This window comes from Entelurus aequoreus, linkage group LG14 (genome assembly GCF_033978785.1).
Source record: "Entelurus aequoreus isolate RoL-2023_Sb linkage group LG14, RoL_Eaeq_v1.1, whole genome shotgun sequence".
NCBI lineage: Eukaryota > Metazoa > Chordata > Actinopteri > Syngnathiformes > Syngnathidae > Entelurus > Entelurus aequoreus.
This window is the reverse complement of record NC_084744.1, coordinates 52266611-52292641: the sequence shown is the minus strand read 5'-3', so window position 1 is coordinate 52292641 and position 26031 is coordinate 52266611. Positions and strand designations below refer to the sequence as shown.

At 39.3% G+C, this 26031-nt stretch overlaps 1 protein-coding gene across 1 annotated transcript in view; it reads left to right on the top strand.

Moving 5' to 3' along the window:
* fstl4 (follistatin-like 4) overlaps window positions 1–26031 on the top strand; it is a 404450-nt gene that overhangs the window by 8764 nt on the left and 369655 nt on the right. Inside the window, exons 2-3 of the mRNA XM_062070160.1 lie at window positions 10538–10652; window positions 20138–20171. Of these exons, the coding sequence (XP_061926144.1) occupies window positions 10548–10652; window positions 20138–20171 (139 nt within the window). The 5' untranslated portion in view covers window positions 10538–10547. The remainder of the gene's footprint in view (window positions 1–10537; window positions 10653–20137; window positions 20172–26031) is intronic.

The window sequence follows — 26031 nt, the reverse complement described above, 5'->3', positions numbered from 1 at the left end:
ACAATTTGTCCATTCTTTGACATTTTGTCCAGTCTCTCACATCTTGTTCAATCTTTGACATTTTCCAATCTCCCGACATTTTGTGCAATCTCTGATGCTTTTTCCAATCTCTGACAATTTGTCCAATGTTTGGCATTTTGTCCAATCTCTGACATGTTGTCCTACCTTTGACATGTTGTCCAATCTCTGACATGTTGTCCAATCTTTGACATGTTGTCCAATCCCTCATATTTTGTCCAATCTTTGACATTTTGTCCAATCATTTCCCTGAAATTTTGTCCAATCTTTGAGTTTTTGTCCAATCTTTGACATTGTGTTCAATTTCTGACAATTTGTCCATTCTTTGACATTTTGTCCAGTCTCTCACATCTTGTTCAATCTTTGACATTTTCCAATCTCCCGACATTTTGTCCAATCTCTGATGCTTTTTCCAATCTCTGACAATTTGTCCAATGTTTGGCATTTTGTCCAATCTCCGACATGTTGTCCAATATCTGACATGTTGTCCAATCTCTGACATGTTGTCCAATCTCTGACATGTTGTCCAATCTCTGACATGTTGTCCAATCTTTGACATGTTGTCCAATCCCTCATATTTTGTCCAATCTTTGACATTTTGTCCAGTCTCTCACATCTTGTTCAATCTTTGACATTTTCCAATCTCCCGACATTTTGTCCAATCTCTGATGCTTTTTCCAATCTCTGACAATTTGTCCAATGTTTGGCATTTTGTCCAATCTCTGACATGTTGTCCAATCTTTGACATGTTGTCCAATCCCTCATATTTTGAGCAATCTTTGACATTTTGTCCAGTCCCTCACATCTTGTTCAATCTTTGACATTTTCCAATCTCCCGACATTTTGTCCAATCTCTGATGCTTTTTCCAATCTCTGACAATTTGTCCAATGTTTGGCATTTTGTCCAATCTCTGACATGTTGTCCTACCTTTGACATGTTGTCCAATCTCTGACATGTTGTCCAATCTTTGACATGTTGTCCAATCCCTCATATTTTGTCCAATCTTTGACATTTTGTCCAATCCTTTCACTGAAATTTTGTCCAATCTTTGACTTTTTGTCCAATCTCTGACATTTTGCCCAATCTTTGACATTTTCTTCAATTTCTGACAATTTGTCCATTCTTTGACATTTTGTCCAGTGTCTCACATCTTGTTCAATCTTTGACATTTTCCAATCTCTCGACATTTTGTCCAATCTCTGATACTTTTTCCAATCTCTGACAATTTGTCCAAAGTTTGTGGCATTTTGTCCAATCTTTGACATGTTGTCCAATCTCTGACATTTTGTCACATGGGCTTAGGAACACTTCAGAAAACCACTGTCAGTAACTACAGTTGGTCGCTACATCTGTAACTGCAAGTTAAAACTCTACTATGCAAAGCAAAAGCCATTTATCAACAACACCCAGAAACGCTGCCGGTTTCGCTGGGCCCGAGCTCATCTAAGATGGACTGATGCAAAGTGGAAAAGTGTTCTGTGGTCTGACGAGTCCACATTTCAAATGGTTTTTGGAAACTGTGGATGTCGTGTCCTCCGGACCAAAGAGGAAAATAACCATACAGATTGTTATAGGCGCAAAGTTGAAAAGCCAGCATCTGTGATGGTATGGGGGTGTATTAATGCCCAAGGCACGGGTAATTTACACATCTGTAAAGGCACCATTAATGCTGAAAGGTACATACAGGTTTTGGAGCAACATATGTTGCCATTCAAGCAATGTTATCATGGACGCCCCTGCTTATTTCAGCAAGAAAATGCCATTTGGAAGATGAATGATTGTGCCTCATGGGTTCTGCCTAGAGACAAGTGATAGTGTTTGACATTAGCATGATTTACCTAGCTAAAAGGTGGGCTGTATTGTAGTTCTACCACCTTAGTTTGGTGTTTGGTGGTCCATCATGTTGATCCTGATGAAGGATGATGGCGCAGCTGCTGGTGCAGGAATGCTAGATGATGGCGAGCCACTTTTCTTGTGGCTCTCATCTTTTATTTACGCACCTTCCGGCCCAGTCCGAGTGAAAACGTGCTGCTATGAAGACGGGGAATTCACAGTCCGAGAAGCCCGCCACATGCCAAATAGTGCTCCCTCGTGCACTACATGGACCGCAGTGTTTCGAAGAGGATCAGCAAACCTTCTTCACGCTTCCCAACTTTGATTTGTCTGCCGTTGCAAGAAGGCACAAAGGCGTGCCAGCACTAACAACAATAACGCCGCGTTACAGATGGCCAGTCACGCTCGTCTTTCGCCGCACGCTCGCCTCCTCATTAGATTATCGTACAGATGAAAAGTCTGCTTCTTTCATCTCAACAAGAATACAAACACAAATATCATTGTCCTTCCCCTTCATGACTTGCACTTGAAATTCTGCTCACTAGCGGTCCCCTGAAGACCTCTTGAGCAAACACACAACTTCAGGAGAGGTAAACGTAGATAAACCTACTTTTTTTAATCAACATTTTATTGTTGAATTAACAAGTCTTGTACAAAAATGTACAAAACTGTAAACGTTAATGTTTTTAACAATTCTCAACAAGGGACACAATAACAGCTAAAGAGACACGTAAAAGGACGGACAGAGAGACATGTAGAAGGACAGCTAAAAAGACACGAAGAAGGACGGACGGAAAGACACATTAAAGGATGGACAGCGAGAGATGTAGAAAGGACAGCTAAAGAGACACAAAGAAGGACGGACGGAAAGACACATAAAAGGACGGACAGAGAGACATGTAGAAGGACAGCTAAAGAGACACTTAGAAGGACGGACAGAATGCCATGCAGAAGGACAGCTAAAGAGACATGTAGAAGGGCGGACAGAGAGACATGTAGAAAAGACAGCTAAAGAGACACGCGGAAGGACGGACGGAAATACACATAAAAGGACGGACAGCGAGAGATGTAGAAAGGACAGCTAAAGAGACAAGTAGAAGGACGGACGGAAAGACACATTAAAGGACGGACAGCGAGAGATGTAGAAAGGACAGCTAAAAAGACACGAAGAAGGACGGACGGAAATACACATAAAAGGACGGTAAAGGAGAGATGTAGAAAGGACAGCTAAAAAGACACGAAGAAGGACGGACGGAAAGACACATTAAAGGATGGACAGCAAGAGATGTAGAAAGGACAGCTAAAGAGACACGTAGAAGGACGGACAGAGAGACATGCAGACAGGACAGCTAAAGAGACACAAAGAAGGACGGACGGAAAGACACATAAAAGGACGGACAGAGAGACATGTAGAAGGACAGCTAAAGAGACACTTAGAAGGACGGACAGAATGCCATGCAGAAGGACAGCTAAAGAGACATGTAGAAGGGCGGACAGAGAGACATGGAGAAAAGACAGCTAAAGAGACACGCGGAAGGGCGGACGGAAATACACATAAAAGGACGGACAGCGAGAGATGTAGAAAGGACAGCTAAAGAGACAAGTAGAAGGACGGACGGAAAGACACATTAAAGGACGGACAGCGAGAGATGTAGAAAGGACAGCCAAAAAGACACGAAGAAGGACGGACGGAAATACACATAAAAGGACGGTAAGGGAGAGATGTAGAAAGGACAGCTAAAAAGACACGAAGAAGGACGGACGGAAAGACACATTAAAGGATGGACAGCGAGAGATGTAGAAAGGACAGCTAAAGAGACACGTAGAAGGACGGACAGAGAGACATGCAGACAGGACAGCTAAAGAGACACAAAGAAGGACGGACGGAAAGACACATAAAAGGACGGACAGAGAGACATGTAGAAGGACAGCTAAAGAGACACTTAGAAGGACGGACAGAATGCCATGCAGAAGGACAGCTAAAGAGACATGTAGAAGGGCGGACAGAGAGACATGTAGAAAAGACAGCTAAAGAGACACGCAGAAGGACGGACGGAAATACACATAAAAGGACGGACAGCGAGAGACGTAGAAAGGACAGCTAAAGAGACAAGTAGAAGGACGGACGGAAAGACACATTAAAGGACGGACAGCGAGAGATGTAGAAAGGACAGCTAAAAAGACACGAAGAAGGACGGACGGAAATACACATAAAAGGACGGTAAGGGAGAGATGTAGAAAGGACAGCTAAAAAGACACGAAGAAGGACGGACGGAAAGACACATTAAAGGATGGACAGCGAGAGATGTAGAAAGGACAGCTAAAGAGACACGTAGAAGGACGGACAGAGAGACATGCAGACAGGACAGCTAAAGACTAGACTGAAGACTTTTATGTTCACCTTAGCTTTCAGCTAAATCTTTTAATCTTTTGACTTTTAACGTCTGCACTGTTTTTATTTTTATTGTCTGCATTTTAATTTTGCTTTTATTTTCTTTCATTTCACTTTGTTGTCTGTGAAGCACTTTGAGTCTGCCTTGTGTATGAAAAGCGCTATACAAATAAAGTTGCCTTGCCTTGCCTTGCCTAAAGAGACACAAAGAAGGACGGACGGAAAGACACATAAAAGGACAGACAGAGAGACATGTAGAAGGACAGCTAAAGAGACACTTAGAAGGACGGACAGAATGCCATGCAGAAGGACAGCTAAAGAGACATGTAGAAGGGCGGACAGAGAGACATGTATAAAAGACAGCTAAAGAGACACGCAGAAGGACGGACGGAAATACACATAAAAGGACGGACAGCGAGAGATGTAGAAAGGACAGCTAAAGAGACAAGTAGAAGGACGGACGGAAAGACACATTAAAGGACGGACAGCGAGAGATGTAGAAAGGACAGCTAAAAAGACACGAAGAAGGACGGACGGAAATACACATAAAAGGACGGACAGCGAGAGATGTAGAAAGGACAGCTAAAAAGACACGAAGAAGGACGGACGGAAAGACACATTAAAGGATGGACAGCGAGAGATGTAGAAAGGACAGCTAAAGAGACACGTAGAAGGACGGACAGAGAGACATGCAGACAGGACAGCTAAAGAGACACAAAGAAGGACGGACGGAAAGACACATAAAAGGACGGACAGAGAGACATGTAGAAGGACAGCTAAAGAGACACTTAGAAGGACGGACAGAATGCCATGCAGAATGACAGCTAAAGAGACATGTAGAAGGGCGGACAGAGAGACATGTAGAAAAGACAGCTAAAGAGACACGCAGAAGGACGGACGGAAATACACATAAAAGGACGGACAGCGAGAGACGTAGAAAGGACAGCTAAAGAGACACGTAGAAGGACGGACAGAGAGACATGTAGAAAGGACAGCTAAAGAGACACAAAGGATGGACAGAAAGACACAAAAGGACGGACAGAGAGACATGTAGAAGGACAGCTAAAGACACACGTAGAATAATGGACAGAGAGACATGTAGAAGGACAGCTAAAGAGACACATAAAATTATGAACAGAGCGACATTTAGAAGGACAGCTAAAAAGACACGCAGTAGGACAGGCGGAGCGACATGTAGAGGGACAGCTAAAGTGACACGTAAAATGACGGACAGAGAAACACGTAGAATGACGGACATATAGACATGTAGAAGGACAGCAAAAGAGACACGTAGAAGGACAGACAGAGAGACATTTAGAAGGACAGCTAAAAAGACACGCAGTGGGACAGACAGAGACATGTAGAAAGACAGTTAAAGTGACACGTAAAATGATGGAAAGAGAAACACATGAAAGGATTAGACATAGAGAACTCTAGAAGTATAGACAGTGAGACACGTAGAAGGATGACTTAAGAGACACATAGGACAGTCAGAGAGACACATAGAAAGATGGACAGAGTAAAGTACAAGGATGGACAGAGAGACACATAGGGCGGACACAGAGTGACGGATAAAGAGAGACTTGTAGAAGGAATCCGGACAAAGAGACAGATAAAAGGACAAAAAAATACACGAATGGATGGACAGAGACACGTAGGACAGTTAACGAGACACAAAGAAGGACAGACATCGATATGCGCTAAGGATGGAAAGAGAGACACAAAGTATGGACAGAGAGCCATGTTATAGATGGACACCGAGGCATGTAGTACAATGGACGGAGTGAAGTACAAGGATGGACAGAGAGACAAATAGGACGGACGCAGAGTGATGTGGAAGGACAGATAACGAGAGACAAGTCGAAGGAATTCAGACAGCGAGACAGATGGACAAAGTGATACGCAGATGGATGGACAGAGAGACACATAGAAGGATGGACCAAGAGACACGTAGCGATACGGACAGAGAGCCACAATGAAGGACGGAGAGAGAAACATGTAGACAGACAGCTAAAAAGACACGTAGAAGGACAGACTGTTACGTGCACAGGAGGAAGGAGACGGCACAGACAAGGGGGACGTCGTTTTAGCTGTATTTATTTATATAACACTATATATAAACACAAGGGAATGGAGTGTGACTAAATCCAAGAGTGTATGGTGTGTGACTATGTGTAGGAATTAAATGAGTGTTACCGGTAGTGTTGAGCGAGAGGCGAAGGTCCAAGAGGCAAGAGGCTGGCTCGGAGGTCCGTGAGCAGACGTGAGGTCGAGGGGAGGAGAGAGGCGTCAAAGTCCGTGTCCAAGCGGGAGGTCGAGATCCAAGAGGCAGCCAGGGAACCGGAGGGAACGCGGAGAGACGAGACAAACAGCTTGTGACGTGGGAACAAAGGCAGGCTGCAGGGAGGCGACAAGGAGGACACGAGACAATGAACACGGCAGGGGGGGGGGGGAACACAGAGAGCAAAAGAGTGCGCATAGAGCTTGACGTGTCGGCTTACTGTACTGAACAGGAAACTACGTTCTGGCCCGGGATAGCAGGTCTCCTCATCAGCTTCAGGTGTGTCGATCGCCGGCGATTGATTGCATGGCGTGCTCCTGGAGGTGCGCCCGGCGCAGCGCACACATTACTGCGCACTGACGTGTAGAAGGACAGCTAAAGAGACTCATAAAAGGAGGGACAGAGAGACGGGTAGAAGTTTGGACAGAGGGACACATAAAAGGGGGGACAGAGAGACGGGTAGAAGTTTGGACAGAGAGACACGTAGGAGGATGGACAGAAAGTGATGTAGAAGGAGGAATAAAAGCCAAGTTAAGGATGAACAGACAGACACTTTAAATGTGGACATAGAGTCGCGTTCAGAACAGACAGAGACGCGGGACATGATTATGCTGATGTGACAGTAATCCAGCCACTTGGTATCACTTCAGTGAATTGGATGTCCCGCGTTTGGACAGAATGGTTGAAGAGTAAAAGAGGTGACAGGTGTGTGTCGTCCCCATGATGGTGTCTTATCGTTCTGCCAACAGGAAGACGTTTACGTCCCGGCCGGATGGATGCTGTCATGCTTTTATCGACATCAAGTTATGATCTGTTATTGGACGTCATGGACACCACCCTTTTGAGAGCTGGTGTGCCGTGGGAGATGATGTCATTTCACTTAATTGGGTGAAAAATATTTTTTGCCAACAATTAATTATAATCCGCAAATAATGTGCCGTTGTTGAGTGTCTGTGCTGTCTAGAGCTCGGCAGAGTAACCGTGTAATAATCTTCCATATCAGTAGGTGGCAGCAGGTAGCTAATTGCTTTGTAGATGTCGGGAACACGATTTGTCGTGATCCCAATATGCAGACGACAGCGGGAGGCAGTGTGCAGGTAAAACGAAACTAAAACTGAACTGGCTGCAAAGTAAACAAAAACAGAATGCTGGACGACAGCAAAGACTTACAGCGTGTGGAGCAGCAGACGGCGTCCACAAAGTACATCCCTACATGACATGACAATCAACAACAAAATAGGGAACACTACACACAGGAAAACACCCAAAAACTCAAAATAAGTCACGGCATGATGTGACAGGTGGTGACAGTACACCTACTTTGAGACGAGCTATAGTGATGCATGGTTGGTTATGGTTTGAATTTATATCCAACAAGTGCGAGAACGACTTTTTATTGACGATATTGGCTGCTGAGTTTCATTTTTTTATGTTTTCTACTAGTGGTATGCGTCTGGATTTTTCCAATGAAAAAAATGTGCCTTGGCTCAAAAAAGGTGGAAAAACACTGCTTTATTATGTCAAATGAAACACACTTTACAGTATGAGTTAAAAAAAAACTATAATACTTTATGTAAAAAAAAAAAAATACAATATGGAATAAAAAAGGCACTACAGTATATTGTTTAAAACAAATGTAAAAATTGTTTTTTTTGTGTTGAAAATACTGCATCGTGTTTTTCAAGCATAATACTTTTTTATTTGACATAATGTCTTTTTCAAAAGAAACTGATTTTTTTTTAAAGGAATAATGTTTTTTAACATAATCTTTTTCACTAAATCCTCTTGCTAGCATTGGTTGCCATGAAAGAATGATCCCGGATAAACCACACGTTTATAGTACATAAATATGTAATAATAATGTAATACTCTGCATTGAAATAAACCAAAAGCATGCAGATAACGGTGTTTAAGTCACGCTGCTTATTAATATTCATGCTAAAAAGTGCAGTGAATCCAATTAGGCTGCATTTTAAACTTCAATAAAATTCATATCTTAAATATTCACTACTGACTGAACAAGACTACACCTGCGTGTGTGTGTGTGTGTGTGTGTGTGTGTGTGTGTGTGTGTGTGTGTGTGTGCGTAGTAAATCCTTGGCCGGCATGTAAAATGAAGTAAAAATGAATATTTCACGTTGACCTGAATAAGATGATGAAAAAGCTGACCGACGTAAATTTTTTTCCAATTGCTTATGTCTTTCGTTCTTGTTTCATCTATTATTTACCCATCAGATTGATTTTGTAATTTCTAGACTCAATAATAAAATCGATAGTTGTCCAACAGTGTGTCCCTGCAGGAGGTAAACAAGTTAAATGTGTCAATCTTTGAATATTCATCTTTATTTTATTTGTTTTAAGTGTTTTTGCAGTTAAGGGTCTTGATAATTATTGAATTAATGCACCTGAATGTGTGTATTATTAATATCATTTAATATACGCTGATCTTGGGCAGCACGGTGGAACAGGGGTTAGTGCATGTGCCTCACAATACGAAGGTCCTGAGTAGTCTTGAATTCAATCCCGGGCTCAGGATCTTTCTGTGTGGAGTTTGCATTTCTCCCTGTGACTGCGTGGGTTCCCTGCGGGTACTCCGGCTTCCTCCCACCTCCAAAGACATGCACCTGGGGATAGGTTGATTGGCAACACTAAAAAAAAAAAAGGTCCCAAGTGTGTGTGAATGTGAGTGTGAATGTTGTCTATCGAATGCAGCTGAGATAGGCTCCAGCACCCCCCGCGACCCCAAAAGGGACAAGCGGTAGAAAATGGATGGGATGGAAACACTGATCTCGTATACTCTTTAATTTTACCAGAGTGCACTCATCGGCTTTTATGATACAGGCTCACTTCCTGTTTGATACACATTCACTTCCTGTTTGATACATGCTCCCTTCCTGTTTGATATATGCTCACTTCCTGTCTGATACACATTCACTTCCTGTTTGATACACGCTCACTTCCTGTTTGATATATGCTCACTTTTTGTCCGATACACACTTAATTCTTGATGGATGCAAGTTCACTTCCTGTCTGAAACATGCTTAATTCCTTTTTCATACACTCTCACTTCCAGTCTGATACACTCTTACTTCCTGTCTGATATACGCTCACTGCCTGTTTGATACGCGCTCATTTCCTGTCTGATACATGCTCACTTCCTGTTTGATATATGCTCACTTCCTGTCTGATACACATTCACTTCCTGTTTGATAAATTCTCACTTCCTGTTTGATACATGCTCACTTCCTGTTTGATGTATGCTCACTTCCTGTCTGATATACACTTAATTCTTGATTGATACAAGTTCACTTCCTGTCTGACATGCTTAATTCCTGTTTCGTACACTCTCACTTCCTGTTTGATACACACTCACTTCCCGTCTGATATATGCTCACTTCCTGTATAATACATGTTTACGGCCAGTCTGATACACTCTTACTTCCTGTCTGATATACGCTCACTGCCTGTTTGATACACGCTCATTTCCTGTCTGATACATGCTCACTTCCTGTTTGATATATACTCACTTCCTGTCTGATACACATTCACTTCCTGTTTGATAAATGCTCACTTCCTGTTTGATGTATGCTCACTTCCTGTCTGATACACACTTAATTCTTGATTGATACAAGTTCACTTCCTGTCTGACATGCTTAATTCCTGTTTCGTACACTCTCACTTCCTGTTTGATACACACTCACTTCCCGTCTGATATATGCTCACTTCCTGTATAATACATGTTTACGTCCAGTCTGATACACTCTTACTTCCTGTCTGATATACGCTCACTGCCTATATATACTGTATATATACATACATGTATATATGTATGTATGTATATATATTCTATATGTAATGCCCTTTCTCTTTGCAACTATAATTCCAATATTAACTAAAGCATGTACATTATTTTTTGTGGTGACTTTGAAAACATTACTTTGTCAATGAAGTTATTGAAATGCAAAGTGTCATAATTAAATTCACTGAATCTGAGCCATCGATTCATCAACAGGGAGGTGCTGATGGGCAGCCTGGCTGTTTGGGTGGCGGTCCTGGCCGCCTTGTCGGGCTGCTGCCAGGCTGGAGGACACACAAGCCACCTGGAAGCGGAACCAACAATAACGACGGTAATTAAGTTGTTGTTTGCATAAGCTTGGCATTCTACCTTCATATGAAAACGCCATCAATGTGGCGTTTAAGGACCGAGGAGTGTTGTAAATACCGGTCTTTGCTTCAGAGTTATAAAATATGGAAGTATACAATTCCATTCATTTGCAGACAAAATAATTACCTGTGGCCCTGAGGTGATGTGAAAATGTGTACTACTGTATAATTCCAGAAGCGAGACATAAAAATGAATGTTGGAGAAGGCAGGCGTGTGGTTGCTAAGATACACATAATGCTGGTATAGAGGCAAAAAAACTGTAAAGGTAGTCATTTTTATGGATGTGTTTATGTAACCTATACGTACATGCACAATGTCACTCATGCCAGCATATATATTTTATGAGCATGAGACATATTTACTCAAAGATTTAACCTTTATTTTGGCACTTTATGTTAACATTTTTTTTATCAGTTGGAATGTTTTATGTTTTATATCCTATTAATTATTAATCAACTGACAGAACGTCTCACAATCTGTAGTATTCCTTTATTTCTTCTTCCATTTCAAACCAACACAAGAACACATTTACGTGTTTTTTCATAATTCCTTTTTTTTGGTTACGTTTTTTTAATTTTTTTATATATATTTATAATATATATATATATTCCAACCCTTCAAGGTTAAAGCACAGAGTTTACTTGCGGACATAAGATACAAGCAAAAAGAGTACACATGGGAAAATATTAGCTGCTTTAAACATGACTATGAATAAAGAAAGAACTCTTAAAAATATATGCATTCTCCACAATTACTACTAAGATCCAGTATTGAAATTAAACATAAATGATATGCGGTTTTTGCACAAAGTGATTGATATAAACTCCACAATGTCAAGTTGACTCGAACGCACAGGTTTTTTGAAGTGAAATGAACCGAGGACCCAATTTGCATTTATTAAAAAGAAAGAAAAAAACATTCTAAAATGTTTACAAATCAAAATGGAAGAAGATAAACTTTAAACTTAAAATTTAAACACACAAATACAAATAATATGGCTCCTATTAAGTCAGAACAATAGTTAATGCTTCCTCTGCCAAGAGAGTATAATTTGTGGCTATTATTTTAGTGATTAAAAAAAATACAACTTGGTTAAAAGATTTTAGTGTGTAAAAGAACCTTTTGAGCACATTTCTCAATACCACGATGATAATGATAACCGTGAGAATTTTGGTCATAATAACTTTATTTAGCCATATTTTTTATTTCTTTGGTTGCGTACCGTATTTTTCGGACTATAAGGCGCACTTAAAATCCTTTCATTTTGTCAAAAATCGACAGCGCGCCTTATAACCCGGTGCACCTAATGTAAGGAATAATTCTGGTCGTGCTTACCGACCTCGAAGCAATTTTATTTGGTACGCGGTGTAACTATGACTGTGACCAGTAGATGGCAGTCACACATAAGAAATAAGTGTGGATTGCAAAATAACGCCAGTAAACAACACCAAAACTTTAAATGTTCCATTGAAAATAAAGAACATTACACACGGCACTCAAAAATCTGTCAAAATGTTTTAGTACGACTTTGAAGCCGCACCGCTTGATCGATTGTCGGCCCATTACGGCTGCCGTAGTCAGAGATACAAGTAATACTATGGTGTGTGTATAAGGACCGCAAAATGGCAGCCATTAGCCGACATATTATCTGGCGTTTTGTTTCACAATATTATGCAAAAACTAACTTTTCTTACCTTCTGGTACCTGCTGGTGTGTATTTGAGATCTGCATAAGTCCTGAAAATTTGCGCACGTCCGCCACTGTAGTCCGTGGCGACACCGTAGTCGATAAGCTTCTTCTTTTTCACTATCTTCTTGTTATGGGACATTCATCCTCCGCTGTTGCCATTTCTAATATAAAGTAGTGTAAAGTTCTAACTTATATCTCACTATGGAAGCGATAAAAACTACCGGTGTAGTGAGTTTACATTATTCACCGAAGGAACTTTAGTTATTAGAGAGCTCCGGTCGGACGGTTTTTCCCGGGACACCTTTACGGCGTTGTTGTTGCACTTGTGAGCCACGGATGAGGAGATGCTGCTCCATTGTTGATTGAAGTAAAGTCTGAATGTCATTAAAACAGTTAGCTCCATCTTTTGACACTTCTTCCACTCCCGTCCTTGCACGCTACACCGCTACAACAAAGATGACGGGGAGAAGACGCTGTCGAAGGTGAGCCACGTAAATAAGAGCGGCGACAAAACGGCGCATCCTGAAGCGACTGTCAGAAAACAACTTAAAGATGATCTGTAAAACATAATCTATGCAACATTTTGACCAAAGAACCACCATTACATGTTATGTAGACCACAAGGAAGTGTTTTACATTTAGAAAAAAATCATAATATGTATATCCGGTGCGCCTTTTGTATGAAAATAGACCTGACTAGACCCGCTCATCGGCAGTGCGCCTTATAACTCGGTGCGCCCTGTGGTCCAGAAAAATACGGTATATTTGAGGGTCCTCCACTCCCTCCGTAACAGAGACAGAACATATTTTAATGCTTTTGGTTGTGATCTTTATTTTGCTAACAGACGGAGTATATTTTATTTGTATTATTTGTTTGTTTTATTTAACTTTGATATTTAAAAGTTAACATTCCAATTACAATGTTAAAGGCCTACTGAAACCCACTACTACCGACCAAGCAGTCTGATAGTTTATACATCAATGATGAAATCTTAACATTGCAACACATGCCAATACGGCCGGGTTAACTTATAAAGTGCAATTTTAAATTTCCCGCTAAACTTCCGGTTGAAAACGTCTATGTATGATGACGTATGCGCGTGACGTCAATCGTTGAAACGGAAGTATTCCGACACCATTGTATCCAATACAAAAAGCTCTGTTTTCATCTCAAAATTACACAGTATTCTGGACATCTGTGTTGGTGAATCTTTTGCAATTTGTTTAATAAACAATGAAGACTGCAAAGAAGAAAGTTGTAGGTGGGATCGGTGTATTAGCGGCTGGCTGCAGCAACACAACCAGGAGGACTTTGAGGTGGATAGCAGACGCGCTATCCGACGCTAGCCGCCGACCGCATCGGTGATCGGGTGAAGTCCTTCGTCGCACCGTCGATCGCTGGAACGCAGGTGAGCATGGGTGTTGATGAGCAGATGAGGGCTGGCTGGCGTAGGTGGATAGCTAATGTTTTTAGCATAGCTCTGTGAGGTCCCGTTACTAAGTTAGCTTCAATGGCGTCGTTAGCAACAGCATTGTTAACCTTCGCCAGGCTGGAAAGCATTAACCGTGTATTTACATGTCCATGGTTTAATAGTATTGTTGATTATCTATCTATCCTTCCAGTCAGGGGCTTATTTCTTTTGTTTCTATATGCAGTTAAGCCCGATGCTATCACGTTAGCTCCGTAGCTAAAGTGTTTCGCCGATGTATTGTCGTGGAGATAAAAGTCACTGTAAATGTCCATTTCGCGTTCTCGACTCTCATTTTCAAGAGGATATAGTATCCGAGGTGGTTTAAAATATAAATCCGTGATCCACAATAGAAAAAGGAGAGAGTGTGGAATCCAATGAGCCAGCTTGTACCTAAGTTACGGTCAGAGCGAAAAAAGATGCGTCCTGCACTGCACTCTAGTCCTTCACTCTTACGTTCCTCATCCACAAATCTTTTATCCTGGCTCAAATTAATGGGGTAATCGTCGCTTTCTCGGTCCGACTCGCTCTCGCTGCATTGAAAACAATAGGGAAATGTGAGGAGCCTTTCAACCTTTGACGTCACGCTACTTCCGGTACAGGCAAGGCTTTTTTTATCAGCGACCAAAAGTTGCGAACTTTATCGTCGATGTTCTCTACTAAATCCTTTCAGCAAAAATATGGCAATATCGCGAAATGATCAAGTATGACACATAGAATGGATCTGCTATCCCCGTTTAAATTTAAAAAATTAATTTCAGTAGGCCTTTAAAATATACAAGAAATGCATGTTTATTGCATTTGAAAGGGTATAACTGATGTCAGGTTCAAACACTATTAATATCTATTAAACAAGACAAGAAGCAAATAATTAAACAGAGACAGAATTCAATTTGGCCCAATTTGAGGAGAGTCGCCTGGACACTGTACCCTTGCATGTCATCACGCTCTGCCAAAAGATTGCACGCCTCCTTCTCGTAAACAGCCATCGCCTTTGATTACAAAACAGTTTAAAAGAGAAGGTTGGTTAAAAAAAGAGGTCGTAAAAGAGTTCAAAAAGAGGTTCGCAAAGAGTTCAAAAAAGCGGTGCCTGGAGGGGAGTCTGGTCCTGTTTCCTCTTCGCTTTTGTAGTTCTTGGGTCAGGCAATATCTTTCTGTTGATTACAATACATGAAAGAAACAGAACACCTTCATTTTGCTTCCCCTCCTACACAGTCGAGTTTTACAAGCCTTCTTCTTGGTAGGTTCGAAGACAGCTTTTGGTCTTCTCGCCGGGAACTCATTTCAACACAAAGTTTTTGTGATAACTTAGATAAAATTATTCTAACAATTGCATTATTTTTATTATGTATTATCGTTGCATCAGTGGTTAATTTGGTCTCATAATAATGTTGACAATAATATCATTTAGGGTTGGAATTGGGGGTTAAATCACCAAAAATTATTCCCGGGCGTGGCCACCGCTGCTGCTCACTGCTCCCATCACCTCCCAGGGGGTGGAACAAGGGGATGGGTCAGATGCAGAGGACATATTTCACCACACCTAGTGTGTGTGTGACAATCATTGGTACTTTAACTTTAATTTATCGGCAATAATTTACAGGTGTATATACCGTCCAGCAAAACTTGTTATCAATATTTGTGTACAAAGTACTCACGGGTGAACACGGCTATCAAACAGATTGGTATACACTTGTTATCGTTTGCTCAGATTTCAATGTCATAGATTTAAGATAATACATTTGATAAACTATGCAGATAATCATTTGAAGTCTTTTTCTTTAAAAAGTGAAAGTGAAAAAGTAACTGTTATATTTTTATCGTGTTGCTGAAATGAAGGAATGACACACAGATTTATCACCGACCAAGCAGGACAACATTATTTATTATGGATGCAAGACGCAACAAATATTTACTCCATTTGTATTTTTTTTACAGATCGACCGATTATCGGCAGCGATATTTGGTATTTTGACATTTATCGGTATCGGCCATTTAAAAAAAAAAAAATTTTAGCCTTTTTTAAATTTTGTTTAGTAATTAGAACTACAATAGAACTACATCAGCAGATGCTAATAATAATAATGATTAATAATAATAATTAAAGCATAAAACATTATGTCGCTTCCTAAAAGATAATGTTAAAAATACAACTTAAACCCTTGTCCAGCTGTTTTTTTAACTTATACTATTAATGTTTAAATAACTTTTATTGCAAATGCATCTCGCCTCCAAATATCCGTTATCGACCTCATTGACTACTACAAACCCAAAAACCAGTGAAGTTGGCACGTTGTGTAAATGGTAAATAAAAACAGAATACAATGATTTGCAAAGCCTTTTCAACCTATATTCAATTAAATAGACTGCAAAGACAAGATATTTAATGTTCGAACTGGAAAACGTTGTTATTTTTTGCAAATATTAGCTCATCTGGAATTTGATGCCTACAACATGGTTAAAAAAAGCTGGCACAAGTGGCAAAAAAGACTGAGAAAGTTGGGGAATGCTCATCAAACACTTATTTGGAACATCACACAGGTGAACAGGCTAATTGGGAACAGGTGGGTGCCATGATTGGGTATAAAAGCAGCTTCCATGAAATGCTCAGTCATTCACAAACAAGGATGGGGCGAGGGTCACCACTTTGTGAACAAATGCGTGAGCAAGTGGTCCAACAGTTTAAGAACAACATTTCTCAACCAGCTATTGCAAGGAATTTAGGGATTTCACCATCTACGGTCTGTAATATCATCAAAAAGTTCAGAGAATCTGGAGAAATCACTGCACGTAAGCGATGATATTACGGACCTTGGATTCCTCAGGCGGTACTGCATCAAAAAGCGACATCAGTGTGTAAAGGATATCACCACATGGGTTCAGGAACACTTCAGAAAACCACTGTCAGTAACTACAGTTCGCGTGCAAGTTAAACTCTACTATGCAAAGCGAAAGCCATTTATCAACAACACCCAGAAACGCTGCTGGCTTCCCTGGGCCCGAACTCATCTAAGATGGACTGATGCAAAGTGGAAAAGTGTTCTGTAGTCTGACGAGTCCACATTTCAAATTGTTTTTGGAAACTGTGGACGTTGTGTCCTCCGTAACAAAGAGGAAAAGAACCATCCGGATTGTTAGAGGCGCAAAGTTGAAAAGCCAGCATCTGTGATGGTATGGGGGTGTATTAGTGCCAAAGGCATGGTTAACTTACACATCTGTGAAGGCACCATTAATGCTGAAAGGTACATACAGGTTTTGGAGCAACATATGTAGCCATTCAAGCAACGTTATCATGGACGCCCCTGCTTATTTCAGCAAGACAATGCTAAGCCACGTGTTACAACAGCGTGGCTTCATAGTAAAAGAGTGCGGGTACTAGACTGGCCTGCCTGTAGTCCAGACTTGTCTCCCATTGAAAATCTGTGGTGCAATATGAAGCCTAAAATACTACAACAGAGACTGTTGAACAACTTAAGCTGTACATCAAGCAAGAATGGGAAATAATTCCACCTGAAAAGCTTCAAAAATTGGTCTCCTCAGTTCCCAAACGTTTACTGAGTGTTGTTAAAAGGAAAGGCCATGTAACACGGTGGTAAAAATGCCCCTGTGCCAACTTTTTTTGCAATGTGTTGCTGCCATTAAATTCTAAGTGAGTGATTATTTGCAAAAAAAAAAAGAAGTTTCTCAGTTCGAACATTAAATGTCTTGTCTATTCAATTGAATATAAGTTTATTTGCAAATCATTGTATTCAACGTGCCAACTTCACTGGTCTTGGGGTTTGTAATAATAGGTATGGGCCCTGAGAAACCCATATCAGTCCATCTCCACTATACTTATGGGAACATTCCAGAGAGTGTATGAGCTTTGTGGCTCGGCATGATGTCATCGCTCAACGGTTTCATTAAAAAGACTTGTAGTGTAAATCCTGTTTGCCGACTAAAACAAAGAACAATCAAAACAACAGCTGTCATCTTCTCGGAGGGATATGATTGTTTAGGTTATGAAATCAACACGCGCGGCGTACAGCTTAGCGCCTCCAGAGAGCGACCCTAACTAAAGCGGAGTTGATGAGCTCACCTGCTGGGGAAATTGAGGCCAGCCGAGCGTTGCCCTACACGAGATTGCAGGCTAGGGATGAACGCATGCAGATGCTGGACTTCTTCTTCCACCTGAGCATCCATCTCCTGCCTACTCAATTCATTTACACACTTTTTATTTGCACTTTGGGTGCCGGGCGGCAAGGTGGATGTCCTCTCATTTCAGCAGGCGGCGCCGGGCGAGGAATCCATTTCAACACACATAAACACACACTTGACCATTTTCAATGTGTTTGTCCTACTTGATCCACTTGGGACATAAACACTATATTTTGTACGAAATATTACACATTATATATTTTATATATATATACATATGTATATATGTATATTTGTTTAATGTACTTAAAAACATGGGACAATAAGCATTTATATATATATATATATATATATATATATATATATATATATATATATATATATATATATATATATATATATATATATATATATATATATATATATATATATATATATATATATATATATATATATATATATATTTAATGTACCTAAAAACATGGGAACGGTCGGTTTGATCATGTAGCTTTACTTCAGTGGATATTTATATATATATATGTATATAATATATATATATAATATAAATATATATATATAAATATGTATATGTATATATATATATATATATATATAAATATGTATATGTATATATATATATATATATATATATATATATATATATATACATATATATATATATATATATATATATATATATATATATATATATATATATATATATATATATATTAGGGCTGCAACAACTAATCGATTAAAATCGATTATTAAAATAGTTGCCGATTAATTTAGTCATCGATTCGTTGGATCTATGATATGCGCATGCGCAGAGTTTTATTTTGTATTTTTTAATTAATTTAATTTAATTATTTATTTATTTTTTAATAAACCTTTATTTATAAACTGCAACATTTACAAACGGCTGAGAAACAATAATCAAAATAAGTAAGGTGCCAGTATGCGTTTTAAAAATAAAAAAAAATACTGGATAGGATAGAAATGTAGTTTGTCTCTTTTATCCGATTATTAATCGAAGTAATAATCGACAGATTAATCGATTATCAAATTAATCGTTTGTTGCAGCCCTATTATATATATATATATATATATATATATATATATATATATATATATATATATATATATATATATATATATATATATATATATATATATATATATATATATATATATATTTTGTATATGATTCTTATTTATCACAATTCTGCATGGACTTTTTTGAATGGATAATTGTTTGAAATTATTTATTTATTTCGGATAATCCAACAAACCAAAAATATTATTAATCTACACAATTCAAAGAAGAAAACTAACATCACAAATACAATATTGTCAACTGTTAAAGAATAAAAAACATAAGTAATATTAAAAAAAAAAAAGAAGAAAGATTTTGTATTCAAAAAGAAGCATAAATAATCAAAGTTAATTGATAGTTTTCAAGAATAGATTTGAAAAAATATACAGTTTATAAATACAGTTCTTAGACAGCTTACATTGTGTTCGTTGACTAAATTGACTAAAATGATGAAGGAAGGCAGTTTTTTTTTCATAACTTCATAAAAAACTTGAAAAGCGAATGTTTGAGCGCCTCTTTTCCCAAAGGTGCAGCAAACTAGTTGAATATGATCACATTTGGAGCTCATAAACACATATTTCTGTTACATAAGTATTGATCCCTGTGTTAAACTCGACTGACTCCATATTTCATATTACATTTTTTCTTTGGCTTCTTGTTATTGCAGTCGTTAGGAAGCTTGTTGGAGCGATGAAGAATGAAATAAGACGTTTGGAGTAGAACTGAAATATATGAACTGCTGGAAAGAATTATTGATTTTATTATTGATTGATTTTTCTGTCTGCTGACAAAACAAATCAACATTATTTTATTCATTATTTCTCGCATTCACGCTCTGTTTATCCCCCACTGTTGACACGCCCACAAAAATGGTCGCCTCCTTGGCGAGTATTTCCAATTAGAGTGAAGTGACTCTTACGCTAACAATGTCCTCGTTCTCTTCCACACCCCCTGGTCTTTTCCAGTGGGCGAGCGAGGGAAACACACACTTTGTCTCTGCAATAACATCTTTTTGTCTGTGTGTGTGTGTGTGTGTGTGTGTTTGTTTGTTTACAGGAGAAGGGGAAGGCGGACACCAGCATGGATCAATGTGAGTACAAGTACTGTGTTTAATGTTGTACTGTGTATTGTTATTGTTTTTTTACTTTGGCTTTTGCTCCCACGTTGGCTTTGTTTTTCAATTCTTGTGGCAAAAACATGAACTTTACACTCAAAAACACTTTTTATAAACACAACATGCACTACTTTCTCTACACGGTAGTAAATATACAAAATATCATAAGGTATAGTATTATAAGGAGAGGTGTTTGAAGTAGTTCAGTAAGTCTTGTAAGGTAAGTTGTGAGAAGTATTTTTGCAAGTATTATAAGGTCAGGCGTTAGTCATCTAGTCAATGTTATAAAGTGAGGTACTAGTAGTATTCTAGTCAGTGGTATAAGGTGAGGTGTTCGTAGTATTGTAGTCAATGTTGTAAGGTGAAGTATTAGTAGTATTCTGGTCAATGTTATACTGTAAGTGAGGTGTTAGTAGTATATTGACAAGTTTTCCAAAGGTGAGGTGTTAGTAGTATTATATTCAATATTACAAAGTGAAGTGTTAGTAGTATTCTTGTCAACGTTATGAAGTGAGGTGTTAGTGGTATATTAGTATGTTTATCAAGTTGAGGTGTTAGTAGTATTCTATTCAATGTTATAAGGTGATGTGTGAGTAGTATTCTTGTCAACGTTATAAAGTGAGGTGTTAGTAGTATATTTTCCAAGGTGAGGTGTTAGTAGTATATTTTCCAAGGTGAGATGTTAGTAGTATTCTAGTCAATGTTATAAGGTGAGGTGTTGGCAGTATTCTAGTCAATGTTATAAGATGAGGTACTAGTAGTATTCTTGTCAACGTTTTAAAGTGAGGTGTTAGTAGTATATCTTCCAAGGTGAGATGTTAGTAGTATTCTAGTCAATGTTATAAGGTGAGGTAATGGGAGTATTCTAGTCAATGTTATAAGATGAGGTACAAGTAGTATTCTAGTCAGTGGTATAAGGTGAGGTGTTAGAAGTATTCTAGTCAATGGTATACTGTAAGTGAGGTGTTAGTAGTATATTGGGAAGTTTTCCAAGGTGAGGTGTTAGTAGTATTCTATTCAATGTTACAAAGTGAAATGTTAGTAGTATTCTTGTCAACGTTATGAAGTGAGGTGTTAGTAGTATATTAGTATGTTTTCCAAGGTTTGGTGTTAGTAGTATTCTAGTCAATGTTATAAGATGAGGTAGTAGTAGTATTCTAGCCAGTGGTATAAGGTGAGGTGTTAGTAGTATTGTAGTCAATGTTGTAAGACGAAGTGTTAGTAGTATTCTAGTCAATGTTATACTGAACGTGAAGTGTTAGTAGTATTTTTGTCACCGTTATGAAGTGGGGTGTTAATTGTTAGTAGTATATTTTCCAAGGTGAGATGTTGGTAGTATTCTAGTCAATGTTATAAGGTGAGGTGTTCTACTAGGTATTAAGAGGTGACATTTGGAGCCATGTTGTTATTGTGTGACATTTCCCATCTCGGGGAAAATTATTGTGATTGGTCTTGGGTCTGTATTAGTTGAATTGATAAAACAAGGGTGTCCACAAGTGTGGCCCGAGAAGACATTGTTAGCCCACGGCTCGTTTTTATTGTCCCTTGGCAATTGTCAAAATAAACTATGTGGATTATTGATGAGATGTATTATGATATATGTTACACACATTTGCTTTGTCAACTATAAAATAAAGATGTTTATTTCAGAAAGTTTAGCATATTCGGTACAGTAGTGCCTCAGGATACGAGTGTCTCAGTTTAGCAGATTTTCAGGATTCAAGTTGTCAGCATTTGGGGTTTTGAGCCTCCCCACCACTCTTTGGCGTAGCTTATGTCATACTGAACCTCGTAGGCTCCGACTCAAAAGAGCCAATCTTACTTGCTCGCATTAGCGTATAGCTAGAGATGGACATCAAGTACAGTATAAAGTGTACATAAAGTATGTTGTCGATGACAGCACCGACACAACCAATAGTGTAATAGCGAGAAACTGCTGAGTCAGCACTAATAAAGGCATGCACAGCAAGAAAAAGCTGTTTGAGGAGGTTGCCTACTGTTAAAGGACTGTTTTTTAATAGCTAATTAGAGCCCCTTTGCTTTGTAGACCACAGGACTGTAGGCCACTGTGGTTAATTGAATGGATGTGGTAATTGGAAGACGTTCAGTATGGGTGTGAATCTTTTGGGTACCTAACGATTTGATCCGATTCTGATTCTTGGAGTGGTGATTTGATTCAGAAACAATTCCCGATTCAAACCGATTCTCGCAATGTATTATTGGGTATAATAATTCGAATGACACTTTTTCAAAACACAGATTACAGGTTAGAAAATCTCCTTCTGGTTGTATTAAGATGGCCTAAAAATGTATTTTAAAAATATTATTTCTAACGGTACTGGGGAGAAGAAGACGGCCCTGAGGCATGGACGCCGTTTAGCCTTTGGCGTATTTATTATCAAGATAAAATGACGTGTGTATTGTATTTAAATCAGGGGTCCCCAAACTTTTTGACTCCGGGGCCGCATTGGGGTAAAAGAATTTGGCTGGGGGCCGCGCTATATATATATATATACAGTGTATATATATATATATATATATATATATATATATATATATATATATATATATATATATATATATATTATATGTAAATGTGTTTGTGTGTGTGTATATGTTTATGTAAATGTGTATATATGTGTGTGTATATATGTATGTATATGTATGTGTATATATGTATATATATATGTATATGTGTATATATGTATATGTGTCTATATGTGTGTGATTATATATATATATATATATATATATATATATATATATATATATATATATATATATATAATGTGTGTATTCATACATATATATTCCTCGCGCACTAATTGACTTAAAGAGCGCACTTGCTCAATGTCACGTTATCGATGGTAAAATGCATTTTTAGACAATATGATTTGCCTGAGTGGCTAGGAGAGGGTACAAAATGGACTAGTAAGGACAAATTTAAAAAAATAAATAAATATATATATATATTTTTTTTTTAACTTGGGACTTCCTGCGGGCCGGATTTTGGACGCTGGGGGGCTGTATCTGGCCCGCGGGCCGTAGTTTGGGGACCCCTGATTTAAATAAAAGACTTGGTGTGAGACTATGTGATGCGTCTAACTGGAGAGTGTTACCGGCAAGTGTTAAAGGTGCGCGTTGAGAGGAATACGGAAGTCCGAAGAGGGCGATAGCTGGCTTGGAAGTCCGCGGGCAGGCGAGAGGTCGGATCGCAGGAGAGAGATGTCAGGGTCCATGGGCAGGCGAGAGGCCGAGATCCGGGGAAGCAGATAAAGGTCTAGGGGGAGTCCGGGGAGACGAGACACGCAGCTCGAATCCAGAGAAAAGAGGGATATGTACGATACAGATGGCTACGTTCTGGCACTGGAACGCAGGACGCGCTGGTTTAAGTAGTGTGCGGCGTCCTCATCAGCGTCAGGTGTGTTGATTGATGAGTGAGAGTGCGCCGCGGCATGCACTCGAGCCTTAACATGATTCAAATTTTTTTTTTAAATAAAAAATTGTGACGTGAATTTAATTATATAGCGCTTTTCTCTAGAGACTCAAATCACTTTACATTGTGAAACCCATTATGTACATCCTTAAAGGCCTACTGAAATTACATTTTTTTTATTTAAACGGGGATAGCAGATCCATTCTATGTGTCATACTTGATAATTTCGCGATATTGCCATATTTTTGCTGAAAGGATTTAGTAGAGAACATCGACGATAAAGTTCGCAACTTTTGGTCGCTGATAAAAAAAGCCTTGCCTGTACCGGAAGTAGCGTGACGTCACAGGTTGAAAGGCTCCTCACATTTCCCCATTGTTTACACCAGCAGCGAGAGAGATTCGGACCGAGAAAGCGACGATTACCCCATTAATTTCAGCCAGGATAAAAGATTCGTGGATGAGGAACGTGAGAGTGAATGACTAGAGTGCAGTGCAGGACGTATCTTTTTTCGCTCTGACCATAACTTAGGTACAAGCTGGCTCATTGGATTCCACACTTTCTCCTTTTTCTATTGTGGATCACGGATTTGTATTTTAAACCACCTCGGATACTATATCCTCTTGAAAATGAGAGTCGAGAACGCGAAATGGACATTCACAGTGACTTTTATCTCCACGACAATACATCGGCGAAGCACTTTAGCTACGAAGCTAACGTGATAGCATCGGGGTTAACTGCAGGTAGAAACAAAATAAATAAACCCCTGACTGGAAGGATAGACAGAAAATCAACAATACTATTAAACCATGGACATGTAAATACACGGTTAATGCTTTCCAGCCTGGCGAAGCTTAACAATGCTGTTGCTAACGACGCCATTGAAGCTAACTTAGCTACGGGACCTCACAGATCTATGCTAAAAACATTAGCTATCCACCTACGCCAGCCAGCCCTCATCTGCTCATCAACACCCGTGCTCACCTGCGTTCCAACGATCGACGGTGCGACGAAGGACTTCACCCGATCATCGATGGGGTCGGCGGCTAGCGTCGGATAGCGCGTCTGCTATCCAACTCAAAGTCCTCCTGGTTGTGTTGCTGCAGCCAGCTGCTAATACACCGATCCCACCTACAGCTTTCTTCTTTGCAGTCTTCATTGTTCATTAAACAAATTGCAAAAGATTCACCAACACAGATATCCAGAATACTGTGGAATTTTGAGATGAAAACAGAGCTTTTTGTATTGGATACAATGGTGTCCGAATACTTCCGTTTCAACTAGTGACGTCACGTGCATACGTCATCATACATAGACGTTTTCAACCGGAAGTTTCGCGGGAAATTCAAAATTGCACTTTATAAGTTAACCCGGCCGTATTGGCATGTGTTGCAATGTTAAGATTTCATCATTGATATATAAACTATCAGAATGCGTGGTCGGTAGTAGTGGGTTTCAGTAGGCCTTTAAGCTACGTTTAAACCAGTGTGGGTGACACTGGGAACAGGTGGCCACCCAAGGACACAACGGCTGTGACTAAGATGGCGAAAGCGGGTATTGGACCTGGAACCCTCAAGTTGTTGGCACGGCCGCTATATCAACCGAGCCACGCCGCCCAATATTATAAACTAGGATGAATAATAATCGCAATTCGGATGTGAAACTATTTTTTTTGTGCACCCCTAATTTATTGTTTTATTAATGTATTGCAATGTCTCTTTTTAGTCCCATCAAACCCATCTGTTGATCTTTATTTGCTGACTTGCACAATTTTGCCAAATTTCTTCCTTTTGTGTTTGTCAGGCGAGCTTACATTGCAGGGCTTTTGTCTGTAGCCTCTCTCCTTCTTTTCGCCCTGTCTACTTGTTTCCTTGACAGATTTTGAAACAAGAAAAGAAAAAAAAGTTTCCCAGGCGCTAATTGCTCATCTCGCCGCTTTCCCGGCAAACACCTGCCTATTTACCGTCGTGGTGCACGCTTGCAGAAATCCCGACAGGAAACAGGTGTTTCTCTGTCAGCCATCTCCATAACGCTCCTCATCACACACACACACACACACACACACACACACACACACACACACACACACACACACACACACACACACACACACACACACACACACACACACACACACACGCACACACACACACGCGCACTCATGCACACCAAGGCTGACAACAAAGCCTCACGCTGGCTGTGCAGTAGCATGGAAACGCAGATGAAGTCGACAGGAGAAGAAAATGATGCCCGAAAGGTGACAGTTGTTCTATTTTTGTCATATTAACAAGTAATATATATATATATATATATATATATATATATATATATATATATATATATATATATATATATATATATATATATATATATATATATATATATATATATATATATATATA